A 24,307-nucleotide genomic window follows, 5' to 3' on the forward strand; every position below is an offset into this window, starting at 1 on the left:
CGGAAGAAATGTGTGCACTTGAAGCATGGGAAGGCCGAAATGCCAAACAGTTCTCTTGGCTAAATTTAGCAGATGTGCTTTTTATGTAAGAACGGAGTTAACAAGTATGTAACACAGAAGCCTTACGGGAGCCGGCCACCTTGCGTGCCCACCACGGCGTGCTGCTGGGGCCATTCCCGGGAACGCTGCCCTCTGCCCCGGCCGCCTCCACCACAGAAGCAATGGCAGGGCCTGTGAGTGCCCAGGGTCTTAGAGATTTGACTGCGTTGCCCCTGCCTGACCCTGACTCAAGGAGGGAGGCCCCCACTCCGTGCTCTTTCATCGGTGCCCGAGATGAAATCCAAATCACTAAGGAGAATTCCCACTCCCTTTGGGCTTTTGACACAAAGTGTGCTTTTCAGTGTCTTGTTTCAAGAAACAGGCTTGAAGAGGCACCTTTCAGAAGCTGAGCAGCAATTGTAGCCAGTTGGGATGCACAGACCGAGATTTCTGGGTCTGATCCCAGGAGTGGGACAGGGCAGGCACAGGGCTTTGTGCAAAGTTACTCAGCCACCGGTGAGTGACAGCTGGGCGGATTCTCAGGCCTGGACTGCTGAGGCCAAGGCTTCTGGCCTCTCGCTAAGGATTCCAGGCTCTGACTCCGACTGGCACCAGCTGGGAACATGCTGGAAAGGCAGGGTCTCAGCCCCCACACAGACCCACTGGGCCAGAGCCCGCACCACGATGAGTCCCAGGAGCTCCTGCGTGGCCTCTTGGAAACCTGAGCCCTGCTGGGGCGAGTGGAATCCCCAGCCTCACACGCCCGGCCGCTGCTGCTCCCATCCTCTGCCTGAGCTGTTCTGTTTTCCACGCAGTGGGAACCCCGGCCCCCAGCCATCAGCACAGAAGGGTTGTGATGGGATGAAGGGAAGGGCAGGGCAGGGCCGGGCAGTCGGGCCCCAGCACATGGCTCGGGGAGCCTCCCACGCTTGGTGATCCTGAGCCCTCAGTCTGCTGGTGGTGTTGCTCCAGAACTGTGGCTTACAGCGAAGTGCGGGTGGGCAAGCGGAGAGCAGCAGCTGTGGAGGGCAAGGGCTGGGGCTGTTGCTCCTTGATACACTGTGGATGAAACCCTTTACTCAGTGAAGACCTAAGACTCCCCCAGGCCTGAAAGTTGGTCTTGGCAGGAGAAGGACACAGATGGGAAGACCTTGGATAGGGAGACGGTTCCCTGGCTGCCGTATCTACTTCAGGATCTGACTGCAGCAGGTGAGACCCCAAATAAAGGCCCAGACCACGGCCACGGCCCGTACGGCCCCTCGGGCTCCGGGTCCGGATGAGATGCAGCTGCTCAGCAGTGCCCAGGGCTGCCCTAGAGCCCTCTGGTCCCCAGGGCCCTTCTCCTCCCAGGGGCTCCCACACCCACATCTCTGCTGAGTCCCTCACACATGTAGCCATGTCTGTGGCTTCTGTGGAGGCTAATTTTTTTCTCAAATTTAATTAATTTTGAGAACAATAAACAATAATGATTGCACACACAACACCCAGGGCAGACTTTGGCCCTGTGCAAGCAGGAAACACAACTAAAAATGTGAATCTGGGAAGCAAGTGGGCCTGATGGGACGAAGCATGAGCTCCGGGCAGGAGAAACTCTGTTCAGTTCAGCTCCCAGGCAGCCCCGTGCTCGCCAGCAGGCAGAGCCGGCCCAGGGCCGTGCATGTCCACCCGTGGCTGCCTGGGGCCTGTTCTGGCGCTTGCAGCCTCCAGAACTGCCTGTGCTATGTGCCGTTGCTTCATCTTGGAAACGAGTCCCTAAACCAACCAAGTATTCAAAGTATTCAATGAGCAGAAACTGCAACAGGAAGAAAAATTATTCATTTTGGTTTTGTGCCATCCTTTTCCTTGCTTTCTCACTTTAAAATATTTTGACTTTCTAATCCCTTAGCAGTGAATATGCACTTATAATATTTGCAGAATCTCTGAAATGTTTAATTAAGAAGAAAAATAGTTCTTCAGACTAAACAGCAAAGCATCAGGTGGTCACAGAGCAACTACGCTCATGCAGGCAGGGTTTAGTTACGGGCCTTGATGAAGGACCAATGGACCCAGAAGAGCTTGCCACGTGTCCCTGGGATGGCTCGCAGGGTGTGCCCAGGAGGCGGCAGGAGCTAAGGAGCTTGGGCATGACTGTGGGCTGCCATTGCCACAGCAGGCGGTGGCTGTCACTGCCTCCCAGATCCACGTCACTCTTTATAACCCAGGCTGGGGCTCAGAACAGAGGTTCCCAGGGAAAGGCTTATTCATGGAGTGAATAAAGGAAGGAGAGAATGAAGGAAGGAGCCTGCACATACGGGGCTCTGGGTGATGCTGCTGGGGGTCTTGGTCTCTGCTTTTCACCAGCACCTCTGTCCTAATGTCTCCCAGGCACGGCTGCCGGCCAGGTGCAGACGAAGACGAAGACTCAGAGGTGGTGCCTCCAACACACTGGGAATCCCACCTGGACCTTGAAATCCACCCCCAGGCCATAGAAGCCCCAGAGACCCCTGGCCACTCCCTTTCCTATGGAAGCCTGGGGCAGATGGTATTGTCACTGCTGTGATTTCACACACCAGAGCCAGCTGTCAGCCACGGTGTGTGATGACAGAGGCCGCAATGTTCCCCCCTCCCTGGCTGAGCTGAGTGTAGCCATGCACCCCAGGACCCTCCCTGAGGACCTTCCTCAAGGGCACACATGCGGCCCAGCCATGCGCACCGGAGCTGGGCCCCCAACACTCAACTCAGTCTTCTCTCAACTCCACTGGACACCATGGAGAACAGCGCATCTTAGACGGGTCCACAGGTCAATGCGGTCCCCAGCTGGGCAGCTCCTGCAGATGCCTTCAACCCACTCAGGGAGGGCGACGGGGCCAGGAGCTGTCCTGACCAGATGGCAGCAAGCAGACTGCGTGGGAATCATACAGACCGGGGCCTGGCTGTGGCTGCTCACCAGTGGGGAGCACACCTCACCACTCCTCTAAGCCTCAGCTTCTCCAACCATGCAGTGAGTTGTTTTCAAGCCTAACTACAGTAACACAATGACAGTGGGCTCACAGTAACACCCGCCAACGTCAGCCACCACCACCTTATCCACTGAACACAATGACAGTGGGCTTACAGTAATACCCGCCAACGTCAGCCACCACCACCTTATCCACTGGCCATGTAATATGGTTTTCCCGTGTCCCCGCCCAAATCTCATCTTGAATTGTAGCTCCCATAATTCCGACGTGTTGTGGGAGGTAATTGAATCATGCAGGCGGTTCCCCCGACTGTTCTCGTGGTAGTCAATGGGTCTCACGGGATCTGATGGTTCGATAAGGGGTCTCCATTTTCACTTGGCTCTGATTCTCTCTTTCGCCTGCTGCCATGTAAGACGTGCCTTTCACCTTCTGCCATGATTGTGAGGCCTCCTCAGCCACACGGAACTGTGAGTCCATCAAAGCTCTGTTTCTTATAAATTACCCAGTCTCAGATATGTCTTTATCAGCAGTGTGAAAATGACCCATAAACCATGGGTCAGGAGTTTTATCTTCCAATTGTTGGGATATTGGTTACCATATAAGATACTTCCTTTCCTGGGGTTTAATAATTTGGCGGAGAAAGAACTGGCTTAGAGTTGTGAATCTTAAAGAAGTGAGCAAAGAAAGCCTCTGTGAGAAAGCTGGGCTCATTCTCCCAAGAGGCAGCCAGGCAGCACTGCCACCATCCTCTGGGGGCCCAGAGGGCAGAAGCCACACCTCCGGGAGGGGCAGGCAGGGAGGTAGAGAGAGAGGCCAGGGCAGGAGGTGATTGGCCCACAAGCAGGCCACACCTCCGTGACGGGCAGGCGGAGCAGGGTCAGGGCAGGAGGCGATCGGCCTATGAGCTGATGGTTTCGCCCCGGAATTCTGTGGGCTTGTAGGAGAACATTTGCATGTGGGGAGCACCATACTTCCTGGGGCTCCTTAGAGCAGCCTCCGATGCATCCCCTGCCCCCTACCTCGCCCCGTGCAGGGAGCACGCTCTGCACACACCTCTGGCTGCGAGTTGGTACGGCGCCCACCACCCACACGGTGCTGCCAGGGCTGCGGGGAAGGACGGAGGTCTGTCTGGTGATAAACCACAGGAGGACGTTGCGCAGAGCAGCTTGGGAGGAGCAGCTGCCTGAGGCAGAGCTGGGGAAGTTTGCATGGATGGACCGGAGCAGAGCTTAAGGACACACATCCCACACTCGGGAGAAACATCCTCATTACTGAAAGATCACAACCCTGCAGAAGGGTTCACAGTGGACATAACACCCGAGAGCTCCAGATCACTGCAGCAAGTTTGTGCAGCCCGGATGGGGGGATCCCCGACTCATCCTGGGACCCTTGCTCCCAGACACCTCTTGGCGGAGGACAAGCTGGGTCTCTTAGCTTGAAAAGACACCCTAATTGTGGTCACATCTCCTGCTGCAGGCTCAGGGCTCAGGAAACCATGACACTGACTTCTCAATGCCCCAGAATGTGGCAAAATCTTAAATGGGACAAGAAATCCAGATGCGGAAAGGGCGTGCTCTCCAGGACCCATCTGAAAAGTAACTTTCGGGCAGGCGGGCCCACTCTCAGGTTCTCCTCACTATCTCCCAGACACGCATACAGCAGGTCAAGAAAACCGGCCTTTCCCTGCCTGCAAAATGATGGAACAATCAAACAATCCCAAGTGCCGGCAGCAGAACGGAAACACGAACTTCGCTTAACTTGGAAAGCGGGAAATAGCGTTGGTACTCAGAGGATTATTTACGGGAAAAATCTTATAATTCTTGCAGGGCAGGAGGGGCTGCTGGTGCAGTGTTAGGAAGTGGAACCTCACCACCGCAGCACCACGCAGGAGCCTACCTTGCTCTCGTCCTCCGGGTCGCTGTAGCCACAGGCATCGACGAAATCTGGGAACGTCTCTGACCATCCGTCACTTGTACAGTTTTTGCTTATGTTTCCTGGAAAGTGAAATTCAGATATTTTATCTGCAAGTCCATGAAAACTGGCCTTAGAAGGGACCTTAGTCCGTGCTGAGCCCGTGCTCTCTTAAAATGCTTCCCACACCCAGGGGTCAGCTAGGAGACAGGGCTGCCACTCAAAAAACCTTCCTTGGCCTCCGAGTCCACGTGGCCTGGCCAGCAGGTCACCTCTCAGGGACGGTGGGGCCTGAGATGTGAGTGAACGCACTGTCATAAGTCATAATTACCGTGACTGTAAGTGTAGTTCTTTTGGGGCAGAATGAAAATTCTTATCAGACTCTTAGGTTCTGCCACCATAAGTGATATTTACAGCCAAGCCCTGGCCATCCTGGAGCCGGGTGCCCAGGCTTCCCCAGTTCCTGACAGCACCCTCCTTCCTCCTGGCCAGACCCTCACCACCGATGGCGACCGGGTACCCTGCCTGCTCCAGTTCCCGACAGCACCCTCCCTCTTCCCGGCCAGCACCCTCGCCACCGACGGTGACCAGGTGCCTGGCCCAGTTCCTGACAGCACCCTCCCTCCTCCCGGCAGCACCTCCCTCTTCCCAGCCAGGCCCTCACCACCAATGGTGACCGAGTACTCAGCCTGCTCCAGTTCCTGACAGCACCCTGCCTCCTCCCAACAGCAGCCTCCCTCCTTCTGGCCAGGCCCTCACCACTGACAGTGAGCGGGTGCCCAGCCTGCCCCAGTTCCTGACAGCAGCCTCCCTCCTCCCGGCCAGGCCCTCACCACCAACCATGACCCAGTAGGGCAGGCTCCATTTGGCCACTGGTGTTGGAAGAAAGGATGGCGGAATTACAGTTTACTTGTAGGAAACCAAGGCAGTTATTCCCTTAGAATCTCATCTTTTGCTCCTAAGGAACTAAAATCATATGTAAGCTCAGAAATTCAATGTTCCTTGTATTTGTGTGTGTCCTTAGCAGATGGCCACACAGAACAGTAAGTGATAAAGCTCTTGAAGGTGTCTGAGCCGTAAGAATAAAACCAGGCACTGAACGCCGTGCCAGCCTTGCCCCGAGCATGGCTGCATGGCGTCAGGATCACCCCCACAGCAGAGCCCAGGAGGCTGGACCCCTCCATGTACTCCTGCGCCTGGTGTGGCCAGAGCAGGGCCCCTGTCTCCCTGCCTGGGTGACTGGAAGGGTCTGGGGCTTTGGATTTAGCAAATATTTTCACTCTCATGACTTTTTAGTTTCAAGACAACCCTGCAAGACAGACTTAGTGGGCACTGCTGTTCCCATTTTACAGAAGGGGAAGACAAGGCTTTGAAGATTCAGTAGTTTCTGAGTGGGGCGCGTGCGTGATTCTTGTCCTGCAGTGATGAGAGGCAGAGAGAGGGCCGGGCCAGGCTCTGGCTCTACTAGGCAGGGAGTGGGGTGGGAGACTGCTCAGCAAGGCCACAGGGCTGGCCCTGCCCACTGGCGCCCCGACACCATCACTAATCAGGGGCTCTGACCACAGGCCCACACCTTACACAGGGAGCCCCAGTGGGGTCTGGGGGCATCTTAGCTGCAGAGACCCCGTACACGGTAGCGGCAAAACAGAGCGCTAAAGCAGGCAAGACTCCTAGAGACCTGGTCCCACGGCCCCATTGTGCAGACAAGGAGACAGGTCCACAAAGATAAATGATGTGCCCACCACAGACACAGGAACAGCACTCACAATAGTTATTATAATAATACTAGTCACGTGGTAGTGGCCAATACGACTCACTGAGCCCTCAGGAACACCGGGCTCTGTGTTTGCATCAACCCAGTTAATCCTGACACCATAGGAGGTGGCTCTTCAATTAATCTCAGAGATGAGACAGCCAAGGCTGATCAGAGAAGTTGTGTCACTTGTCCAAAGTCACACTGGTGAGCGATGGGCCAAGCACCACACCTGACAGCCCGGCTCTCACCTGCAGGCCCCTATCCTGAGCCTGGAAGCCAGGACCTGAGTGGGAGCTGAGCCTGTCACTCATCATCTGTGAGGTGCACCCTTTTTTCTTTCCTACAGGAGATCAGTGTTTACCAATCCAAAGAAGATACTGAAATAAAACTCCAAAAACTAAGTCAGTAAGTCATTCTATGAAGTGCAGATTCCCTCACAGGTTCTTTATCCTTTCTGACTTCTCACTCCTGAGACACATGGGGCAGATGTGGAAGGACAGGACATGACTGAAGTGGCAACCTGCAGAGAGATCAGGGAGGTACAGAGAAGCCAGGGAGGGGCAGAGAGGCCAGGGAGGTAGAGAGAGAGATCAGGGAGGTACAGAGAGAGGCCAGAGAGGTGCAGAGAGGCCAGGGAGTTGTAGACAGAGGCCATCCAGGGGCAGAGAGAGGCCGGGGAGGTGCAGAGAGAGGCCGGGGAGGTGCAGACAGAGGCCAGGGAGGTGCAGAGAGAGGCCAGGGAGGTGCAGACAGAGGCCAGGGAAGTACAGAGAGGCCATGGAGGTGCAGACAGAGGCAGGGGAGGTGCAGAGAGAGGCCAGGGAGGTGCAGACAGAGGCCAGGGAGGGGCAGAGAGGCCAGGGAGGGGCAGAGAGGCCAAGGAGGTGCAGTCAGAGGCCACCCAGGTGCAGAGAGGCCAGGGAGATGCAAAGAAAGGTTGTGGGGGGCGGGGGCATGCTCACTTGCAGGATGACGAATACTTGAAGGCCTCCCTTAGGGCTTCAGTGCTTCTCAGTGACTATTCCAAGCCCCACGAGCCTATATCATCCTCCACTGGGGGATGTGCTGATGCCCCTTTAAAGGCTCAGAACCACACCTGGCCCTACACCTGTGCTGGATGGGTGGCTGAGCTGCTGCCCTGGGTCTGGCTACAACAGTGTCATGCAGAATTGGCAGGTGGGCACCAGGAGCAACTGGAAACACAGAAAGCAAGTCAAGGGAGAAAGGTCAGCACACAGCTGTCGGAGCTGCCTCCTGGGCCCTGAGCATGGGGCATGAACAGCAGCTGCTCACAGAAGGCTGCCCTCCTGGTGATGAGTCCTCGTGCCTCTCACCCCGGCTCCCTGCTTCCTTTGTTCTCCTCTATGCAGACAGTTGGCTCATTGCTTCCTGGAAGGGATGGGGGCAGGAAATATCTGAAGCACCTAATCCTCACAGCTTTCCCCAAGCAGCAGCAGTGAAGTCTAGCCCGGGTAGGGAGAGGACTTGCATCCCGGGTCCCACTGCTGCAGGGCAGGGTTAGGACCTGGGGAAGGAGCTGCCTACTGCTTCTGGACAGGGCCCAAGGTCCCGCCTGGCACAGAGACGCAGGGCGCCAGTGTGCTGGTCACTGTGATGATGAGCCGGGCACATGTGATGATGCCCAGAGGCCACCTGCCTAGCATAGGACAGACAGCCCCCAAACCTCCCACCTGCTGGAAGGATGAGAAATCAAAAGAGAAAACAACGTTTCATTAGAATGGTGACTTATTTCTGGAACACCTGGGTTTGCAGGCAGAAATGATTCCACGTGTGTTCTATGACCCAGCTTTCCTTACAGGTCATGGGAGGAGCAGCCATCACATGTGTAGAGTGTTCTGTAGACCACAGAGCACCACGCAGATGCAAGCCTGACTTTCATTTCATTCCAACACTCTCCAGTTATCCTGCTGAATTTAGTCTCTGAAGCCTCAGCCCCTGTGGTACGATGCCAGGTGGCTTCACCCCAGCCCTGCTTGGCCCCCAGTCCCATCCACATCTCTCTAAGTACTTGCAAAGGATGCCCATTTAATGCCCCAGAGATGAATTCTATGCAGACATTCCATGGGGACCATCTGTCCACAGTTCGTGCATGTCCTCGCATAGCTCACATTTTTGTGATCAGTTGAAAAAGTAGAAGCGTATTTTCCCTGCATTTCAGATCATCTAGCTGCGACTACTCAAGTACCCAGACTTGGGGAAACACCACAGGTTTCCTCACAATAGCAAGGTGGTGTCATGCTCCCTGCTTGGAAAAAAGGTGGAATAAGCATTTAACCCAAAGCCGACTGGGAGTTTCCATTCTCACAGGCTCCAGGCAGGGCCAGAGCCTCACTGACCTGGGTGCCTGGTGCCCAGATGGCTTCTGTCTGGCAGAGGCTGGACTGGATTCTGGTGTTTGCTAATGTGCAAACTACCAGGCTGCTGGGTGCTTTCTGGAAGCCTCAGAACCATGCCATCGACTAGGAAAAGCCAGAGTCCGTGCCAGTTTCCTCCAGATCTCCAGGAGAATGGACGAAGCCCAAGCTGCTCAGCAGAAATGCTACTGATTGGAGGGAACAGTTCTTAAAGTTCAGGTTCTCTAAAGCGACTTAGATTCTAACTCAGGGGTGGGCAATGATGCTAACGCAAGCATGGTCCCCACGTTCAGGCTGCTCTGCTGGCAACTTGGGGTGAGAAAGTCAAAATCTTCCTTTCAGAATCTCCTTCTCCTCTGTCCCAATCTCTCTTCCAAAACTCTGCTTTAAAACACTACAGCATTATTACTTCCCAAAGTCCTTACCCTTTAACCTCTGTCCAAGATAAAAGCAAATTCTCCATAGTGCTCCAAAGTATTATGCTTTCTGTTTCCAGATGTTTCCTTTGTTTTCTATTTTTCTGAATAGATTTCTTCACACTATGAAAATCTGAATCACTCACAAAAACAAACGAAACCCTTCTCTCAGGATTCAGCCAAGAGATATTTGCAGCACTGCATACGGAGCATGCCCTGGGTGCAGAGGAGGAGCCTGGAAGCCCAGAGAAACTGCAAATTCCAGGCAGCATCAAACCTGTGAGGCGGCAGGGAGGTCGGGGGAGTGGGTTCGATAAACTAGGTGCGTCCTGGGGCCTCTGCCCTGAGCATGGAGGCTCTGGGTGCCACACTTCCCACTTCCCAGAAACTTCCAGAGCATGGTCTCCAAGGTCAAAGGCCGACTCATCAGGAGGAGGGGAGCCTCCTTTATGCTCCCCTTGCCTCCCCTCCCCTCTCATGCACGTTTCCTGTGCTTTTGTTCCCATTTGGCTCTTGTCTCCCTTGGTTCTTTCCCTGCAGTAGCCCTGCTCTCTGGGGTTTGGCTGAAGGCAGGTGATGCCCTTCTGCTCCCTAAGATGGGCACTTACCCCAATATGACACAACTGTTCCCTGACCCCCAGGGTAGAAGGAGATGCCTGAAGGAAAGTGATGTTCCTGCTTCTTGGATGGAAAAAATGGATGCTCAGATGCAAACACCCTGGAGGAGCTCAGGAACTCAACCCACGGACAGTACCTGCTTTGCTGTAAAAATTGCTGAAGACTTTTGGGCAGGGCACCGTGACCATCTCTCCCACATTGGCAGGCCGCCAGCATGTGATGTTGTCCCAGATGCCACTGCAGGCTGGAAGGAGAGAAGCAGAGTGAGGCAGGTGCAAGGTGACAGAAGCATCACAAATAGAAATGCCATTAATGTGATAACTGCCTCGCGAACTCCTTTCCTGTGAAACACAATTGCACCAACACAATTATTGAGACTATAGTTAGCTTGTGGGTTCATCTCAATTAGCTTTGGAGGAATAACCATATGGTGGTAGAAAGCATTTGAGTAATTCAATGTATATCATGTACCTTCTGAATTTTAAGAGAATCATTACTTACTTCTTGTGATCAGCATTTCCTAGTGTGATGAAATGGGCACCACTGGGTATTAGTGTAAGGGCCTGTCGGGGAGGGAGACGCCCGGGGAAAGTGTGCTTGTGTTTCTGTGGAATCTGACTTCAATGATTTGCAAATAGAAGTATTTGATAATATTTGGTTGATTTTTCACCATCAAGATGCCTTATTAGCAACAAAATCTTATGTTATCTTCATGGAGTTATCAAATAATTTGCATAATGCATAGCTTAAACATTTTTAGACCTACTATTTGGCCTTAATAACCAACTGGTGAAGGTAAGATATAAAAATATTGCATTAATTATCTTCTAGATGAAAAGCAGTAAGGTTCAAATCATTTAATGACTTCTCAATATCACACAACAGTGATGGAATCCATGTTTAAACCCAGGACTTTTTCCTACTTGTCCATAGTATTTATACTGCATTTGAGACCTCTAAAATTTTACCTTTTACTTAAACCTCAATATCGGAAAAGCAATGTGCTAGCCTCGGTAAAAACTAACAAACAAACAAACATCAGTTTTCCTTTCAGCACATGCCACCCAGACCTGTGCAATAACTGCAGGAATACATCCATGGAGAACACACAGCTTTGGTGTGAACACAGGAGTGTTTTACTTTCAAGAATACAGAAATGTCTGTGAAAAGCTGGCCAGGAGTAAGTTTTGCAAATGAAAATAGTTTCTAAATACTTTCAATAAAAGTGAAAATATATTTATTATAAAATAAAATTACATACCAATACTTGAATAAGTACATAAATCTATATTACATTAATGTTAACATATTTAAAGAAAATGTTGGTTTTCTTTTAACATGTTCAAAACAAGTGATCAAATATAAATGCATCACTAGAAACTCCAGATGTGCCTCGGGCTCACCAGGCGTGAGCCCCCGTGTAAGGCTGCTTAGAGTCTAAGTAGTAGAGTTATTTAAGTGCTAAGTTCATAAACCAAGCACCTCTAACTCTGGTGTGTAGGGCAGGTGGTGGAGAGGTGTCAGCATGGGGTTCCTAGCCAAGAGTGAACAAGATGGAGAGGAAAGTGAAGATGTGTAGGCCTCCAAGTGAAGACTCTGCACGTGATCAGCAAAGTTCTGTCCATCTCCTACAAAACAGCAAGCTCTGGCAGTTTCGTGTCTGGTGATTTTGAAAGGTGAGCTTTTTATCAAAAAATGACAAATTTCTGCCTTGATAATAGTAATGGGTGGGTGTGGTGGCTCACACCTGTAATCCCAGCGCTTTGGGAGGCTGAGGTTGGTGGATCATTTAAGGTCAGGAGCGTGAGACCAGCCTAGCCAACATGATGAAACCCCGTCTCTACTAAAAATACAAAAATTAGCTGGGTGTGGTGGTACACGCCTGTAATCCCAGCTACTCAGGAGGCTGAGGGAGGAGAATTGCTTGAACCCAGAAGGCGGAGGTTGCAGTGTGCCGAGATTGTGTCACTGCACTCCAGCCTGGGTGACAGAGCAAGATTCCGTCTCAAAAAAAAAAAAGTAATCATTATATAATATTGTTATTTTAAAATAATGGGCTGGGTGTGGTGACTCATGTTTGTAATCTCAACACTTTGGCAGGCTGAGGCGGGATGATCCCTTGAGCCCGAGACTTCAAGACCAGCGTGGGCAACAAGCGGGACCCCATCTCTACAGAAAATATTTAAAAATTCGCTGGAGGTAACAGAGCACGCCTGTAGTCCCAGCTACTCAGGAGGCTGAGGTGGGAGGATCACTTGAGCCTGGGAGGTCGAGGTTGCAGTGAGTAAAGATCATGGCACCGCACTCCAGCCCAGGCGACAGAGCGAGACCTTGTCTCAATAAACAAACAATAAATAAGATAATGTATAGTAAGATAACTAATACATAATATAAATTATAATGCAATAATTATATACTGTATAATACTAATTGCTGCTTTAAATTTCAACAGAGATACTAAACTCATACCACATCAAACAGTCTTTGCATTACAGTAGGATTTGATTTAAACGTCTAGAGCTTATCATCCGAACCCTTCAATGGCTAGGGAAAGTCTTCCCTTCATTTGTTCCTTTATTGAACCGCACGTGAGGGAGCAGAGCTAGAAGCTGTCAGGATGTGAGAAAGCGGGGGTGTCAGGGCGCCGAGGCTGAGCTAGCGCCGGAAGTGCAGCCGAAGGTGCAGCCGGAAGCGCTGCCACAGTGCCGGGCGCACGCGTGACACTGGCTGCAACCTTCCGGCAACAGCCGCCAGGCGGGAACACAGGAGTTTCTCCCTCAGCTTCTCAACCTCACGGAAAGGACAGCCAAAAATTTGAAAGGGCAGCACCAAGAGATGTCCCTACAGCCTTGCAGACAGAAGCAACTGTGTTAAATGGGCAGGCAGAGGAGGGGGAGAGGCGAGAGACAGGCCATCGGTACCCCCCGCACCGGCATGGGCGGAGGACGCTGCAGGGAACCGCGTCCAGCTGGAGTCCCGGGCTCTGAGACTGCAGCCTCCTGGAGGCCGGGCCATGGCGCCTACCTGGGATCGGACCTGGCCAAGAGCCCCAACTATGAGGAGGAGGCTCACGGGGCCTACCTGGGACCGACCCTGACTGTGAGGAGGAGGCTCGCGGCGCCTACCTGGGACCGGATCCCGACTGTGAGGAGGAAACTCACGGGGCCTACCTGGGACCGACCCTGACTGTGAGGAGGAAACTCACGGGGCCTACCTGGGACCGGACCCGGCCGAGAGCCCCGACTGTGAGGAGGAAACTCACGCCGCCTACCTGGGACCGACCCTGACTGTGAGGAGGAAACTCACGCCGCCTACCTGGGACCGGACCCGACTGTGAGGAGGAGGCTCACGCCGCCTACCTGGGACCGACCCTGACTGTGAGGAGGAAACTCACGCCGCCTACCTGGGACCGGACCCGACTGTGAGGAGGAGGCTCACGGGACCTACCTGGGACCGGATCCCGACTGTGAGGAGGAAACTCACGGCGCCTACCTGGGACCGACCCTGACTGTGAGGAGGAAACTCACGGGACCTACTTGGGACCGACCCTGACTGTGAGGAGGAGGTTCATGGCACCTTCCTGGGGCCAGATCCCCGCCCGAGGACCCCTACTGTGTGAGCAGGCGGCTCACAGTGCCTGCCTGGGGCCAGACCCCAGCCCAAGGATTCCGACTGGGCAGGGAGGGGGAATCCCGAGGGAGTAGCTCTAGGCGTGAGAGAAGAGAGACAGACCCTCTCATATTGTTTTAGACTGTTTTATACTCAGAAAAGGAAAGAGAAGCGAAACTAAAGGCAGGTAGCCCAGCGGCTAGGAACCAGACCCGAAACCAAGGAACCAGAGCCAACACCGGGCCTGGACCTGCCTGACCTAAGCCTGGTAGTTAAAATTCGACCCCTGACCTAGCAACTGATGTTATCTATAGATTCCAGACATTGTATAGAAAGACATTGTGAAACTTCCCGGTCTGTTCTGTTTCACTCTGACCACCCGTGCATGCAGCCCCTGTCACGTACCCCCTGGCTTGCTCAATCAATCATGACACTTTCATGTGAAACCCTTAGCGTTGTGAGCCCTTAAAAGGGACAAACATTGTTCACCGGACAAGCTCGGATTTTAAGACGCTAATCTGCCAATGCTTCCAGCTGATTAAAGCCACTCCCTTCACTATCTTGGTGTCTGAGGGGTTTTGTCTGTGGCTCGTCCTGCTACAGGAGAAAAAATGGAACCCTGAGACCACCTCATGAGTGCAGTGTCTTGAGAGTGTTCTGGCCTGAGGTTTGATGCCTAATTATTGACAGGTAGGTGAAAAACCCAGCAACAGAAAAACGAGGAAAAGCGTAAAGTTAGGAATAAAGGAAATGCTGGATATTATGTGGCTCAACTGTGTGGCAATGATGTACACCAGCAATGTGAAGTGAGTCTATCAGGAGGCTGGTGGGACGATAAATTATACTTGGGTGGTGAGAATGGCACAGGAGAGATAGATCTTTATTCTTGTTAGAATCTAGTGGACACTGATGTAAATTGGGAGGAAGAAAGAAAAGAAACAGGAGCATAAATATGCTGTTTAGAAGTAAAATAAATACCAGAGAAGAGATGAAAGAGATGCTGCCATACGGCTGAGAACTGGGGATGAGGAGGGGCTGAGGAGGGACTGGAGACTATTATCGTCATACAGCCTTGTAGTATCATTTGCCTTTTACAATTTTATAAATGCACTCTTTGTTGAAAACTAGCATTTAAAGTGTATCATAATATTAAGATACCCATTTTTAAATGTTTACATTTTTAAGGAACATTGTGCAGGCCAAAGCAAAATAGTGCATGAATAGGCCATCAGTTCAGTGTCGGACGTAAGTGATTCAAATTCGGCACAGCAAACCCTTTGGGAGAGGCAGTGAATTTGGGAGAGGCAGCAAGTCCTTCTGTAGGAGTGTGCGCCGAGACACAGGACAGCATGGGAGGAGAAGGGGAGGCAGGCAGGGCCATCCCCGAGAGAAGCACAGCCACTTGGAGACGCCTGTCTGTTTGGAAAGCAGTGGGCAGCTGAGATTTCATGAAACAAAGGATTTGCAGATGGAGGTAGTGAGAAACAAACAAAAGTGCTCAGACAAGGCAGTCAGGGAAATGGGACTTGTTAAGCTCTGGTGGCAACCTAGGCTTTCGAGATGGTGATCATAAAATCAAAGGTCGCTCTGAAAAGTGGAAAATGTATCAATAGACTCTGAAAAGTTACTTGGTGAAATTCAGTGGCCATTTCTAATTGTTTTAAAGCCCTAAATAAAATAGTAAAATAATGAGACTCCCTTAACATCACAGAGAATATTTGTTAAAAATAGCAAGCATTAAGCCAGGCACCCTGGTAAGTACCTGCAGTCCCAGCCACCCAGGAGGCTAAGCCGGAGGATCACTTGAGCCCAGGAGCTTGAGTCAAGTCTGGGTGACTGAGTGAGGCCCTGTCTCAAAGAAAGAGGAAAGAAAGAAAAGAAAAAGAGAGAGAGAGAGAGAGAGAAAGAAAGGAAGGAAGAAGAAGGGAGGGAGGGAGAAGGGAGGGAAGAAGAAAGAGAAAGAAAGAGCAAGTATTAGACATGTTTAAACAGAATTGTACAACTGAGGAGCCAGGTTGGGTACTTGCAATTCATTATTATTCAACAACGTGTCATAAATTTCAGCTAAAACAGCAGATAAAAGAAGAACTAAGAGGTATAAATTGGTAAAAAGTAGAGAAAAAACCCTAGAACTGTACTTTCTATATGGCAACCACTAGCCTCACATGGCCATTTAAATGAAAGCTAATTAAAATAAGATGCAGTTAAAGGTTTGTTTCCTCAGTTGCAGCTGCTGCATTTGAATGTTCCACAGTGGAACACGGCTGGTAGCCATCATACCGGCATTTCCACTACCATGGGAAATTCTACTCGACAGCACTGTCTAGGGTCAGTTAGACAAATGCAATATAAACCCAGCAAACCTGTCTCGCAAATCAAGAAGCAAAAAGAGAGAGAAAAGAGCAATGAAACCCTTTGGCTCGCACACTGAGGCAGAAGCTCAGAGGAGTCGCTTCTCTGGGTCATTGCTCTTCAGCTAAAATGTCCCATATAAATAATCCAAAATACCCATGAATCAATATAAATGATAAAGTTGTTTCACTTATCACCCCAATCTTCCTCTTTCAAAACTTGGCAGAGGGGTAGAGAAGGAGCCTCCTCTGATCTCAGCAGCCTCTCACCCAAAGTCACGGCCAGGGCTTGGCAGGCAAGCCTGGCTGAAACAGGACTGCAATCTGTCTGCTTTGGACATCTCACCTTAATTAGAACACAGCAAGGTGTGTCACCACTAGTGCTTAGAATGCGTCACCAAAGCCCCTGAGCTCAGGCTTGCTGGCTGGGTCATCCCTTGGCCTTTTCAGATCATGCCCCTGACGTGCTGCCTGCAATCTCCAAGGTCAGGGTGCTGGGAATGGAGGAGCTGCCCCATGCCCTCTAGCTGCCCTTCTCACCTCCGATTCCATTGCTGCTTCTAGTCTTTCCTAAGCACTCAAGTCAGCTTCCTGGGGCCACGTGCTTCCTTTCATATACCAGCTTAGGCTGCGTTTAGCTAAGTAGTCAGGCAGCAGGTGTGAGGCATCGATTTGTTTGTAAACAGCAAGGTCTCCCAGGGCTGCTGTGAGCTCCTTCCATCCCATGCACACCAGCTTCACCCATTGGACATGGGGTCTTGTCCCTACCCTGCTATGTGGCCCCGTGACCTATGCTGACCACTTGGACTGACAGGCTCTGCTTCCTTCTGGAAGGTGATCATCATGGAAGGGTCGGAGCAGTTGGTGGAGGCCTGGTCGGAGAGGCTGCAGGGAGAAGCAAGGCTTAGGCACCTGCTGAATGTAAGAAAGGAAGAGCTTGGGTGACGTGGGCAGAACCTTTTGGGCCAACCTCAGAGCGCTGGGAGGAGCCAACTACTAATTTTGAAGCCAAGTTTCAGGAGATTTGTGCCACAGTCACACATAACGAGGAGCAAATCTGCCTGGGAAGCAAACAGCTGGTGGAGCAGAGTCACATGGGCCCTCCAGAGGGCCCTGCAGTGGGTTGGCACCGGCATGGTCAGTGCCCGCATGGTCAGTGCATTCAGGAAAGCAAGTGGGCAGAGTGGGCAGTGACCGATGGTCAGTCACAGGGGCCGGTCAGGGTGCTGGAAGCTTCCAGGCAATGAGTGACTTTTCGATGTAGACTGGCAGTGGTGGCTTCCTAACTTTTTGCTTGAAAATCAGCTTAGTCTCCTGAAAAAGACACTGTAGACTAAGTGGTTCAGAAAAACGGACCCTGTGATGGTGCAGCCTTTCGACATTTCTGAGGCTTCACAGCATCTTCAACGGAATACACAGGGTTTGGGAAAGGCTGCTGCTAGAACAGGTTCTTATCAGTATGCTGGGAATTCCTCCAGGTGGAATTCTGACGAACACAGCAGTAACTCAGTTATGTGACACCTTCCAGCCAAAGAGGAGCGCGCACAGAGTGGGGAGGAACCTACAGGATCCTGCAGTCCTACCGTATCAAAGACGCTGCCTTCTCTCCAGAGACTCCCTAGGAAGTCCTGGCTCTTACAGATGACGTTATAGGTGTTACTTTGAACTCTGGATTTGGATTTATTTTCTTATTATTTCAATGTCAATTACATAAACATCAATTAAATTTCAAGAGGCTCTCACGACATGCTCCCCCTTATCTAGGAAATGACTTTTACATATACTCCATTTTGTCCTCCTGGCAACTCCCTGAAGAAGGCGAGAGCCCCTGTCCTCACGCTGGGGAGGAGACCAAGTTCACAGAGGGGAGGAAACACGCTCTGAGCCACAGGATGGAGTGCGGGAGCCGGCCGAGCAGTCAGGCTCCTGGGTCACTGCCCTTTCCCTAGAAGGTCACTTGCCATCTCAGACCTAATGGGAGTTGCTTTATCACCAGTGTATACCACACACGAGGCTTCCTGTGTCTTAATTTCTCCATGATTTTGTAATTATAAAAGCACTGGTCATGGAGCCAACGGGTAGGTATGTGGGTCCAGGATCCTCTTTAAACCTCCGGCGTGAATGAGGATGAACCCCTTTGTATGGCCTGTGAACAGACAGGTTAACAGTGAGCACATCACACACGGTGCCGCACCACGCAAAGGCAATGCAGGACGTCATCTCGGAGGTGGGGCTGCACCTGCTGACCTGAGTCATGGACACAGACGGATGCAACTCCAGTTGTCACCTGCACCGTGCTTGCCACGCAGCTCATGCTCTCTTTGGACAATGGGCAGCTCTGGCAGGTGGTGCCCTAGATCTTCCCATGGTTCCCCCACACCCTCCTTCCATCTTCAGAGTCACCTGCCCCTACCCCACATGCAACTCCACAGAGAGTGGCAGCTGAGGGTAGGTGGCCCAGGAGGCCCGAGCCATGGGAGGCCACCCTGCTGCTGTCATCAGTGACCACCAAGTGTCAGCAGAACTGGCAGGAGCGGCATGAGGGCTGAAGCTGCTTCATCCAGACAGGGCTGGGGAACAGCTCTAGGAACCAGCAAGTGGGAAAAGGAAAGCTGAGAAGCAAAGCCTCCTGAGACTGGCCATCGGCTCGGATGACAGCTTGCCTCCGACACATTTAGAAGCAAATATTTCCAATCGCATCCTCCATTCAAGAAAGCTTGACTTATGTCTCAAGTGACAACAACAAAGCTTCCTCCAGAATCTGGGCAGAGCAGGAAGTCCCAGCTGGTTCTCATGGGGAGCTCAGAGAGGCCGGGGGCGTCACAGCCATCGAATACTCCCCTCGCACGGCAAATAACGGGCTGAAGGATGAGCCTCTCTCTTCCTGCAGGGGGGCTGCTGAAGTCCTTGTGACCACTCCTTCCGAAGGTGGGTGTTTAAGTGCCTTCCCAGCCAGATGTCTGAGGGGCTGAGTTCTCTGCAATCCTCACCGCTTCTGCCCCAAACGTAACAAGATTCTTCCTGGAGATAGCCATGAGGTAAGACCCGCAGGAGGAATTCCGATTGCCTGGTTGTGATGGAGTGTGCTGCTGGATACCATTTTCTGTGTCTCAAGGAGCTGCATGTGAAAGCAGTCAGCCTGGTCCATCTCAGGGAACGAGCTTAAAACACAGGTCCCGATGAGCAAGACCAAGGTGGGAGAACAGCGTGCTCAGCATCCCACCTCCCCTGCCTCCTGATCCTGCCTCTTCCTGTGCAGTGCTTCCAGGTTCGGTGGGTGTTTATGGTGAATGAGATGGAGGGGAAGGAAGAGAGAAATGGAAACGTAGCTGCCATTCAACGGCAGGCATGAGCCCGGCTCCGCTAGCCCCTCTCTTCCAGCCCAGATAGAGATGCATGATCAGGTCCAAGTTCTTTCATTATAGAAAGTGACTTTTTTTCTTACCTTAAGAGAAACCAGAAAAATAGCACTTCTTGTACCGTGGTGATTCTTTGTATAAAATCTGCTGTGACCAGAACAACATGGCTCCCACGGTCACTTGGCGCCGGTGCACAGAGCTGCTCCTGGATGCTGTCACCAGCATGGGCTCTGCTGTCCCGAGTGCACAGAACCGAGGCCTGGGTGTGCTGCACAGTGCTTTGTGCACTCCTACAGACCACACCTCCGTACAGATCACACCTTCAGAGGAAAATCAGCTGTAATTTCCTTCAGAGGAAACTGCTATAAACACCCACACCCCAGGGTTCTGGTTTAATGTGCCTGGAGGATGTTTTTATTGTTTCCGGATTCTTCCTGGTTCCAAGTGTACCCAGGGCTGAGGCCCAGCCATGGAACGTGGAGGCTGGAATGCGGTCACCATGCAGGGTGGTCCCTAGCCATCCATTTAAACAGGCGACTCTGACGACGGGCCGCAGCTCCCCGGGTGGACACAGGAGACAGGAAGGATGGGGCCCAGGCATGCAGGGGTCCCGCCTCACAGCTCCTGGCTGCCCCTGAGCATGTTGCTAACCCTAGGCCTCGGTTTGCTCCTCTGCAGAACAGAGATGACACCAGGTAGGAGGTGATCACGAGCACTGCAAGGCAGAGCTGGGTGCACGGGGCCTCGATTGCAGGGTGGCGGCACTCAGGGCTCCTGCAGGACAACACATGGCCTGCGTCTCCAGACTCGGACTCGTGCTTGCTGTTCCCCCTGCACCCATAGGAGCCCAGACGCAGATGCCCAGACCAGCGTGCTGCAGGGGGGAGTAGAGGCAGCAGTGCGAGGCAGAGGCCAAGGCAAACCCCTCCCAGGGCATGACCCCAACACTCTGACGTGGGAACTCATTCATCACCAGAACCCCAAGGGCAGGGGGCACCACCAGTCCCATCTCCCATGTGTGTAATGCCTGAGGTGAAGCAGCCAGCGGGCGCCCAGCCATGCCCTAACCTCTGCTCCCAGCCTCCATACAGCATCCTCCAGGGTGGGGTCGGGTGGGTTGAAGGCCAGGAGGGCCCGGCCTGGGAAGTGCAGCTTTGCAAGGCATGCCTACCTAGAGCTGTCCAGGGATGCACAAAGCCTGGTAGGTGGGGCCGGAAGAAATGCCTGTCCCTGTTGGAGAGGGGACAGCATGCTGGGGCCACCCTCAGCTCTGAGCTTGTTCCTGGTGACATCTGCCACCATGGGCCCCTGATCCCTGCAGGGGCACCTCCTGAGCTTCCTGCACCTGCTGAGGGTCGTTGCGGCCCACCTGGGTGGGTCGCAGGCAGGGACAGGGAGGGGCTCCCATCACAGCCATGCCTGTGTTCTGTATTTTGGTTCAGTCCAGACTCATACTAAACATCCCTGAATGGGAAAAAAATTTCATGTTTTTCTCACTGTATTTGTCATTCTCCTCACCTGTCTCAAATAAGGAGCAGCCTTCTACCAGGGAGAAGAGCAGGCAAGGATGCGTGGTGCAGAGGGTCGTCCAGGAGGCAGCAAAGCGGGGCCGGACGGTCCCCCTTGGAGTGCTCACCAAGGAAGGGCTGCCCACCGCACCTGGACCCCTCCCAGGTCACGAAGGTGGGGACAGAGGGGGCCACCGCCAAGTCTCATCACACCAGGCTGCCCTGGGCCACTAGGATTCTTTTACGGGAAACAGCCTAGAACTTTTCATATCTAAGGTGACAATACACATGCCTCACTTCAATATGTCTTTAAGATTCCAAGCATTTTTCCAGGTGTAAATTTTCAAATTAGGAAAGTAATCTCTGCCCGCTGGGAACATGTTTCAACACAACACAGCACAGGCAGAAGAGTGAAGGCCTCCCGTTGGCACCACTGCATAGTAACAGGCTAGTGTGCAGCCTGGGCGGCAGGTGCAGCTGTGCAGGCTCTGTCTCTGCATCCCACTGCACCCTATTTATGATGGGTAAGAGGCTGGGCCTTGTCACTTCTCACCTCTGTGAGCAGGTGCCTCCGTCCCTAGTATTTCTGTCCACTCTTTGAAAATGCATTTTCTAACCATCCTAGTCTAAGGTACGATTTGGTTTCCTTATTTAATATGTTTAGCTCTAAACTTTAACATTTAAGCTTGGACTTAAACAGGGGCCGTCCAGCCCTACTTTGCCACCTCCTGGCTGACCCTCTGCACAAGGCACCCTTGCCTGCTTTTTAAGCTTGGACTTAAACATTAAAGTTTGGAGCTAAACATATCAAATAAGCTTTGGGGCAGAAACCTGCATGGGAAGAGGGGAGGCCTCTCCCTCCCATGCCAGGGCGTGAAGAGCTGGAGGGGAGGGTGGGAGACTGCTCCTGACCTGCTCGGGAGACCTGGGTGGTCACCTCTCTCCCTCCCTCCAGGCTGCTGTTCTGATTCCTCCTTCCTAACACAGCCCCAGGCCAGCTCCCTCTGCACGAGGCGGCTCCCAGGGCTCCATTTACTAGGGGAGGTTTTCCTTCCAGTCCTCTCCCTCCACAGGGGATGGGGGAGAGACACGACATTCCGAGGGCAGAGGTAACTATCAGGACACCACTTCTGAGTCCAGCAACGTCAGGGACCTGCTTGGGAAGAGGACCTCCCTGCTTAGGGCCATAATAAATCTGAGACCCCAGGAGTTCATTTTGACACACTGTTACACATGCTTAGGTACTCGTGCACAGGATACACAGAAGTTACGTATGATATCTTTTTACAAAAATATGATATTATACATATGGAAATCTTCCTTGCTTTCCCACTTAATATATCATGCATATTTTTCATGTTATTCATGTAGAATGCCATCATTTTTAATGGCTGTATAATATTCCACAGTACAATCATAACACAGTTAAATGCCCCATTTGTAATCTTCAATATCCACAATATTTATGATATAAACAAATGGCAATGAAATAATTGTCTGATAGGAAATCTAGTTATTCAGTATTTAATAGGGGCTGAAAATGCTTGGACTTTTATCCTGTCCTTTTAAAAGGAATTGTGGGCCGGGCGCGGTGGCTCACGCTTGTAATCCCAGCACTTTGGGAGGCCGAGGCAGGCGAATCACGAGGTCAGGAGATCGAGACCACGGTGAAACCCCGTCTCTACTAAAAATACAAAAAAAATTAGCCGGGCGTCGTGGTGGGCGCCTGTAGTCCCAGCTACTCGGAGAGGCTGAGGCAGGAGAATGGCATGAACCCGGGAGGCGGAGCTTGCAGTGAGCCGAGATTGCGCCACTGCACTCCAGCCTGGGCGACAGAGCGAGACTCCGTCTCAAAAAAAAAAAAAAAAAAAAAAAAAAAGGAATTGTGGTTCTTTCCCAGTCAATGAAGAAAAGCCCTTCTTTACTGCAAATGCTCATTAATAATGTGTGGAGAATGATTAGAATTGGAGAAATCAACATGGTTTAACCTTCAAAGACAACTGATTGGGTACGAATCATTAACATACGAAAGCCAAGATATGAAAAGTTGTTGAACCAGAGCTTACACCACTGGGCTCGCAACCGTACAGGTGGTTCTCCAGCCCCACTTTGACTCCCCAGGAAGGGAAAGAGACGCTTTTATGCGTGGAGTTCTGGAGGTCACTTCCTAACCAGGTGACAAAGAGCATAATGGGAAGTCAAGGGGCATGACGGGCGGCAGGATGGTGAGGTCAAGGGGCACAACGGGCGGCAGGACTGTGCACTGAGAGATGCACCAGCAGGCTCACAGTGTCCCCAGACATCTTCCTCCTGAAAGCCTTGGACCTGAATCTAATCAAGCCTTTAACACCAAATTCTAGTTCAAAGGAACCACAGGGAACAGAGGAAGAATTCAACACCAAAAGGAAATGCTGAGACAGAATGTGGGCTGGTTAGGGGACAGACCTGCCTGCTAAAATGCCTCCATTGACAGGAGCCTCAGGCACAGTTTCCCAAAATATGCCCTCTAGAGTCTGTAAACACAGCGGGAGCAAATGCAGCAAAATGTTGCCGAATCCAGGCCGCGGAATGCGAGAGTATTCCACATACCCTTCCACCACCAGGATTATACAAACTATCAAACATTCAGAAAGGAGCCAGCATTACTGTTGGAGAAATGCTCGTTAAGATGAGAATGAAGATAGGGTTCCTTTACCTGCAGAGTCCTGCCTGGCTCTGGAAAAGCAGGAGCTCACGGAATCCTCAGCCCTTGAATGAGCAAGGCACCTGGGGAGGCTGTGATGGGGAGCTGCTGGCTCATCCAGCAGAGCTGGCCGGCCCCCTCCCACGGGGACCCCGAGGTCATGCACCGAAGGCTACACAAACAGAACCGAGGTGGTGCCTGGCTGGTGGCAAAGACAAGGCTCCAGGGGCAAGTGCGCTCCCACTGGAATCTCTCTTTGGGGTCTGGAAGTCATCTCCTGAGCCACTGCTCTCTTGCTTCTGTGGAGCTCACCTGCTCTCCCGGGAAGAGACTGAACTGGATAAAAACAGACCTGGCAACAAAGGAGAGTGAAAGCTCTAACCTCACTTTCTGCCACTGGGTGGGTCCGGAGGGTGCTGGCTGACTGTGTTTCTGAGTCCCTGCCACTAATGTGAAAGCACAGGTCACGTCCAGGTACAGGGCACACCGGTGAGCCTTGTGTCTTCTCTGGAAAGACAGCTGCTGCGCAAGGAGGTTTCCATCTGAGCTCTAAATGCAGATGTAACAGAGCTTCTAGAAGAACTAATTACCTTCATTTTGGCCATCCAAGCCATTGATCCTCTATGCCAGTTATCAATTTAAAGGACTAACAGCTTGATGGAATGATTCACCGGTTGAGGTGGGAAAATCTTTTTAACTTTTATTTTAGGTTCTGGGGTACATGTGCAGATTTATTATATAGG

General features: G+C 52.0%; 1 protein-coding gene across 2 annotated transcripts in view; it reads right to left on the reverse strand.

The window, feature by feature from the left end:
- The window catches only part of VIPR2 (vasoactive intestinal peptide receptor 2), a 111,408-nt gene that overhangs the window by 66,547 nt on the left and 20,554 nt on the right, over window positions 1-24,307 (reverse strand). The window contains exons 1-3 of one of the 2 annotated variants that reach the window (XM_058436179.1): window positions 12,524-12,576; window positions 10,191-10,298; window positions 4,875-4,972 (exon numbers count right to left, since the gene is read on the reverse strand). In XM_058436179.1, the coding sequence (XP_058292162.1) occupies window positions 4,875-4,972; window positions 10,191-10,242 (150 nt within the window). In that variant the 5' untranslated portion in view covers window positions 10,243-10,298; window positions 12,524-12,576. Of the gene's footprint in view, window positions 1-4,874; window positions 4,973-10,190; window positions 10,299-12,523; window positions 12,577-24,307 lie in introns of those variants that run through there. The other variant, XM_032753600.2, reaches the window with a different exon arrangement.

This window comes from Hylobates moloch, unplaced genomic scaffold, assembly GCF_009828535.3.
Source record: "Hylobates moloch isolate HMO894 unplaced genomic scaffold, HMol_V3 SCAFFOLD_1, whole genome shotgun sequence".
Classification (NCBI taxonomy): Eukaryota; Metazoa; Chordata; class Mammalia; order Primates; family Hylobatidae; genus Hylobates; species Hylobates moloch.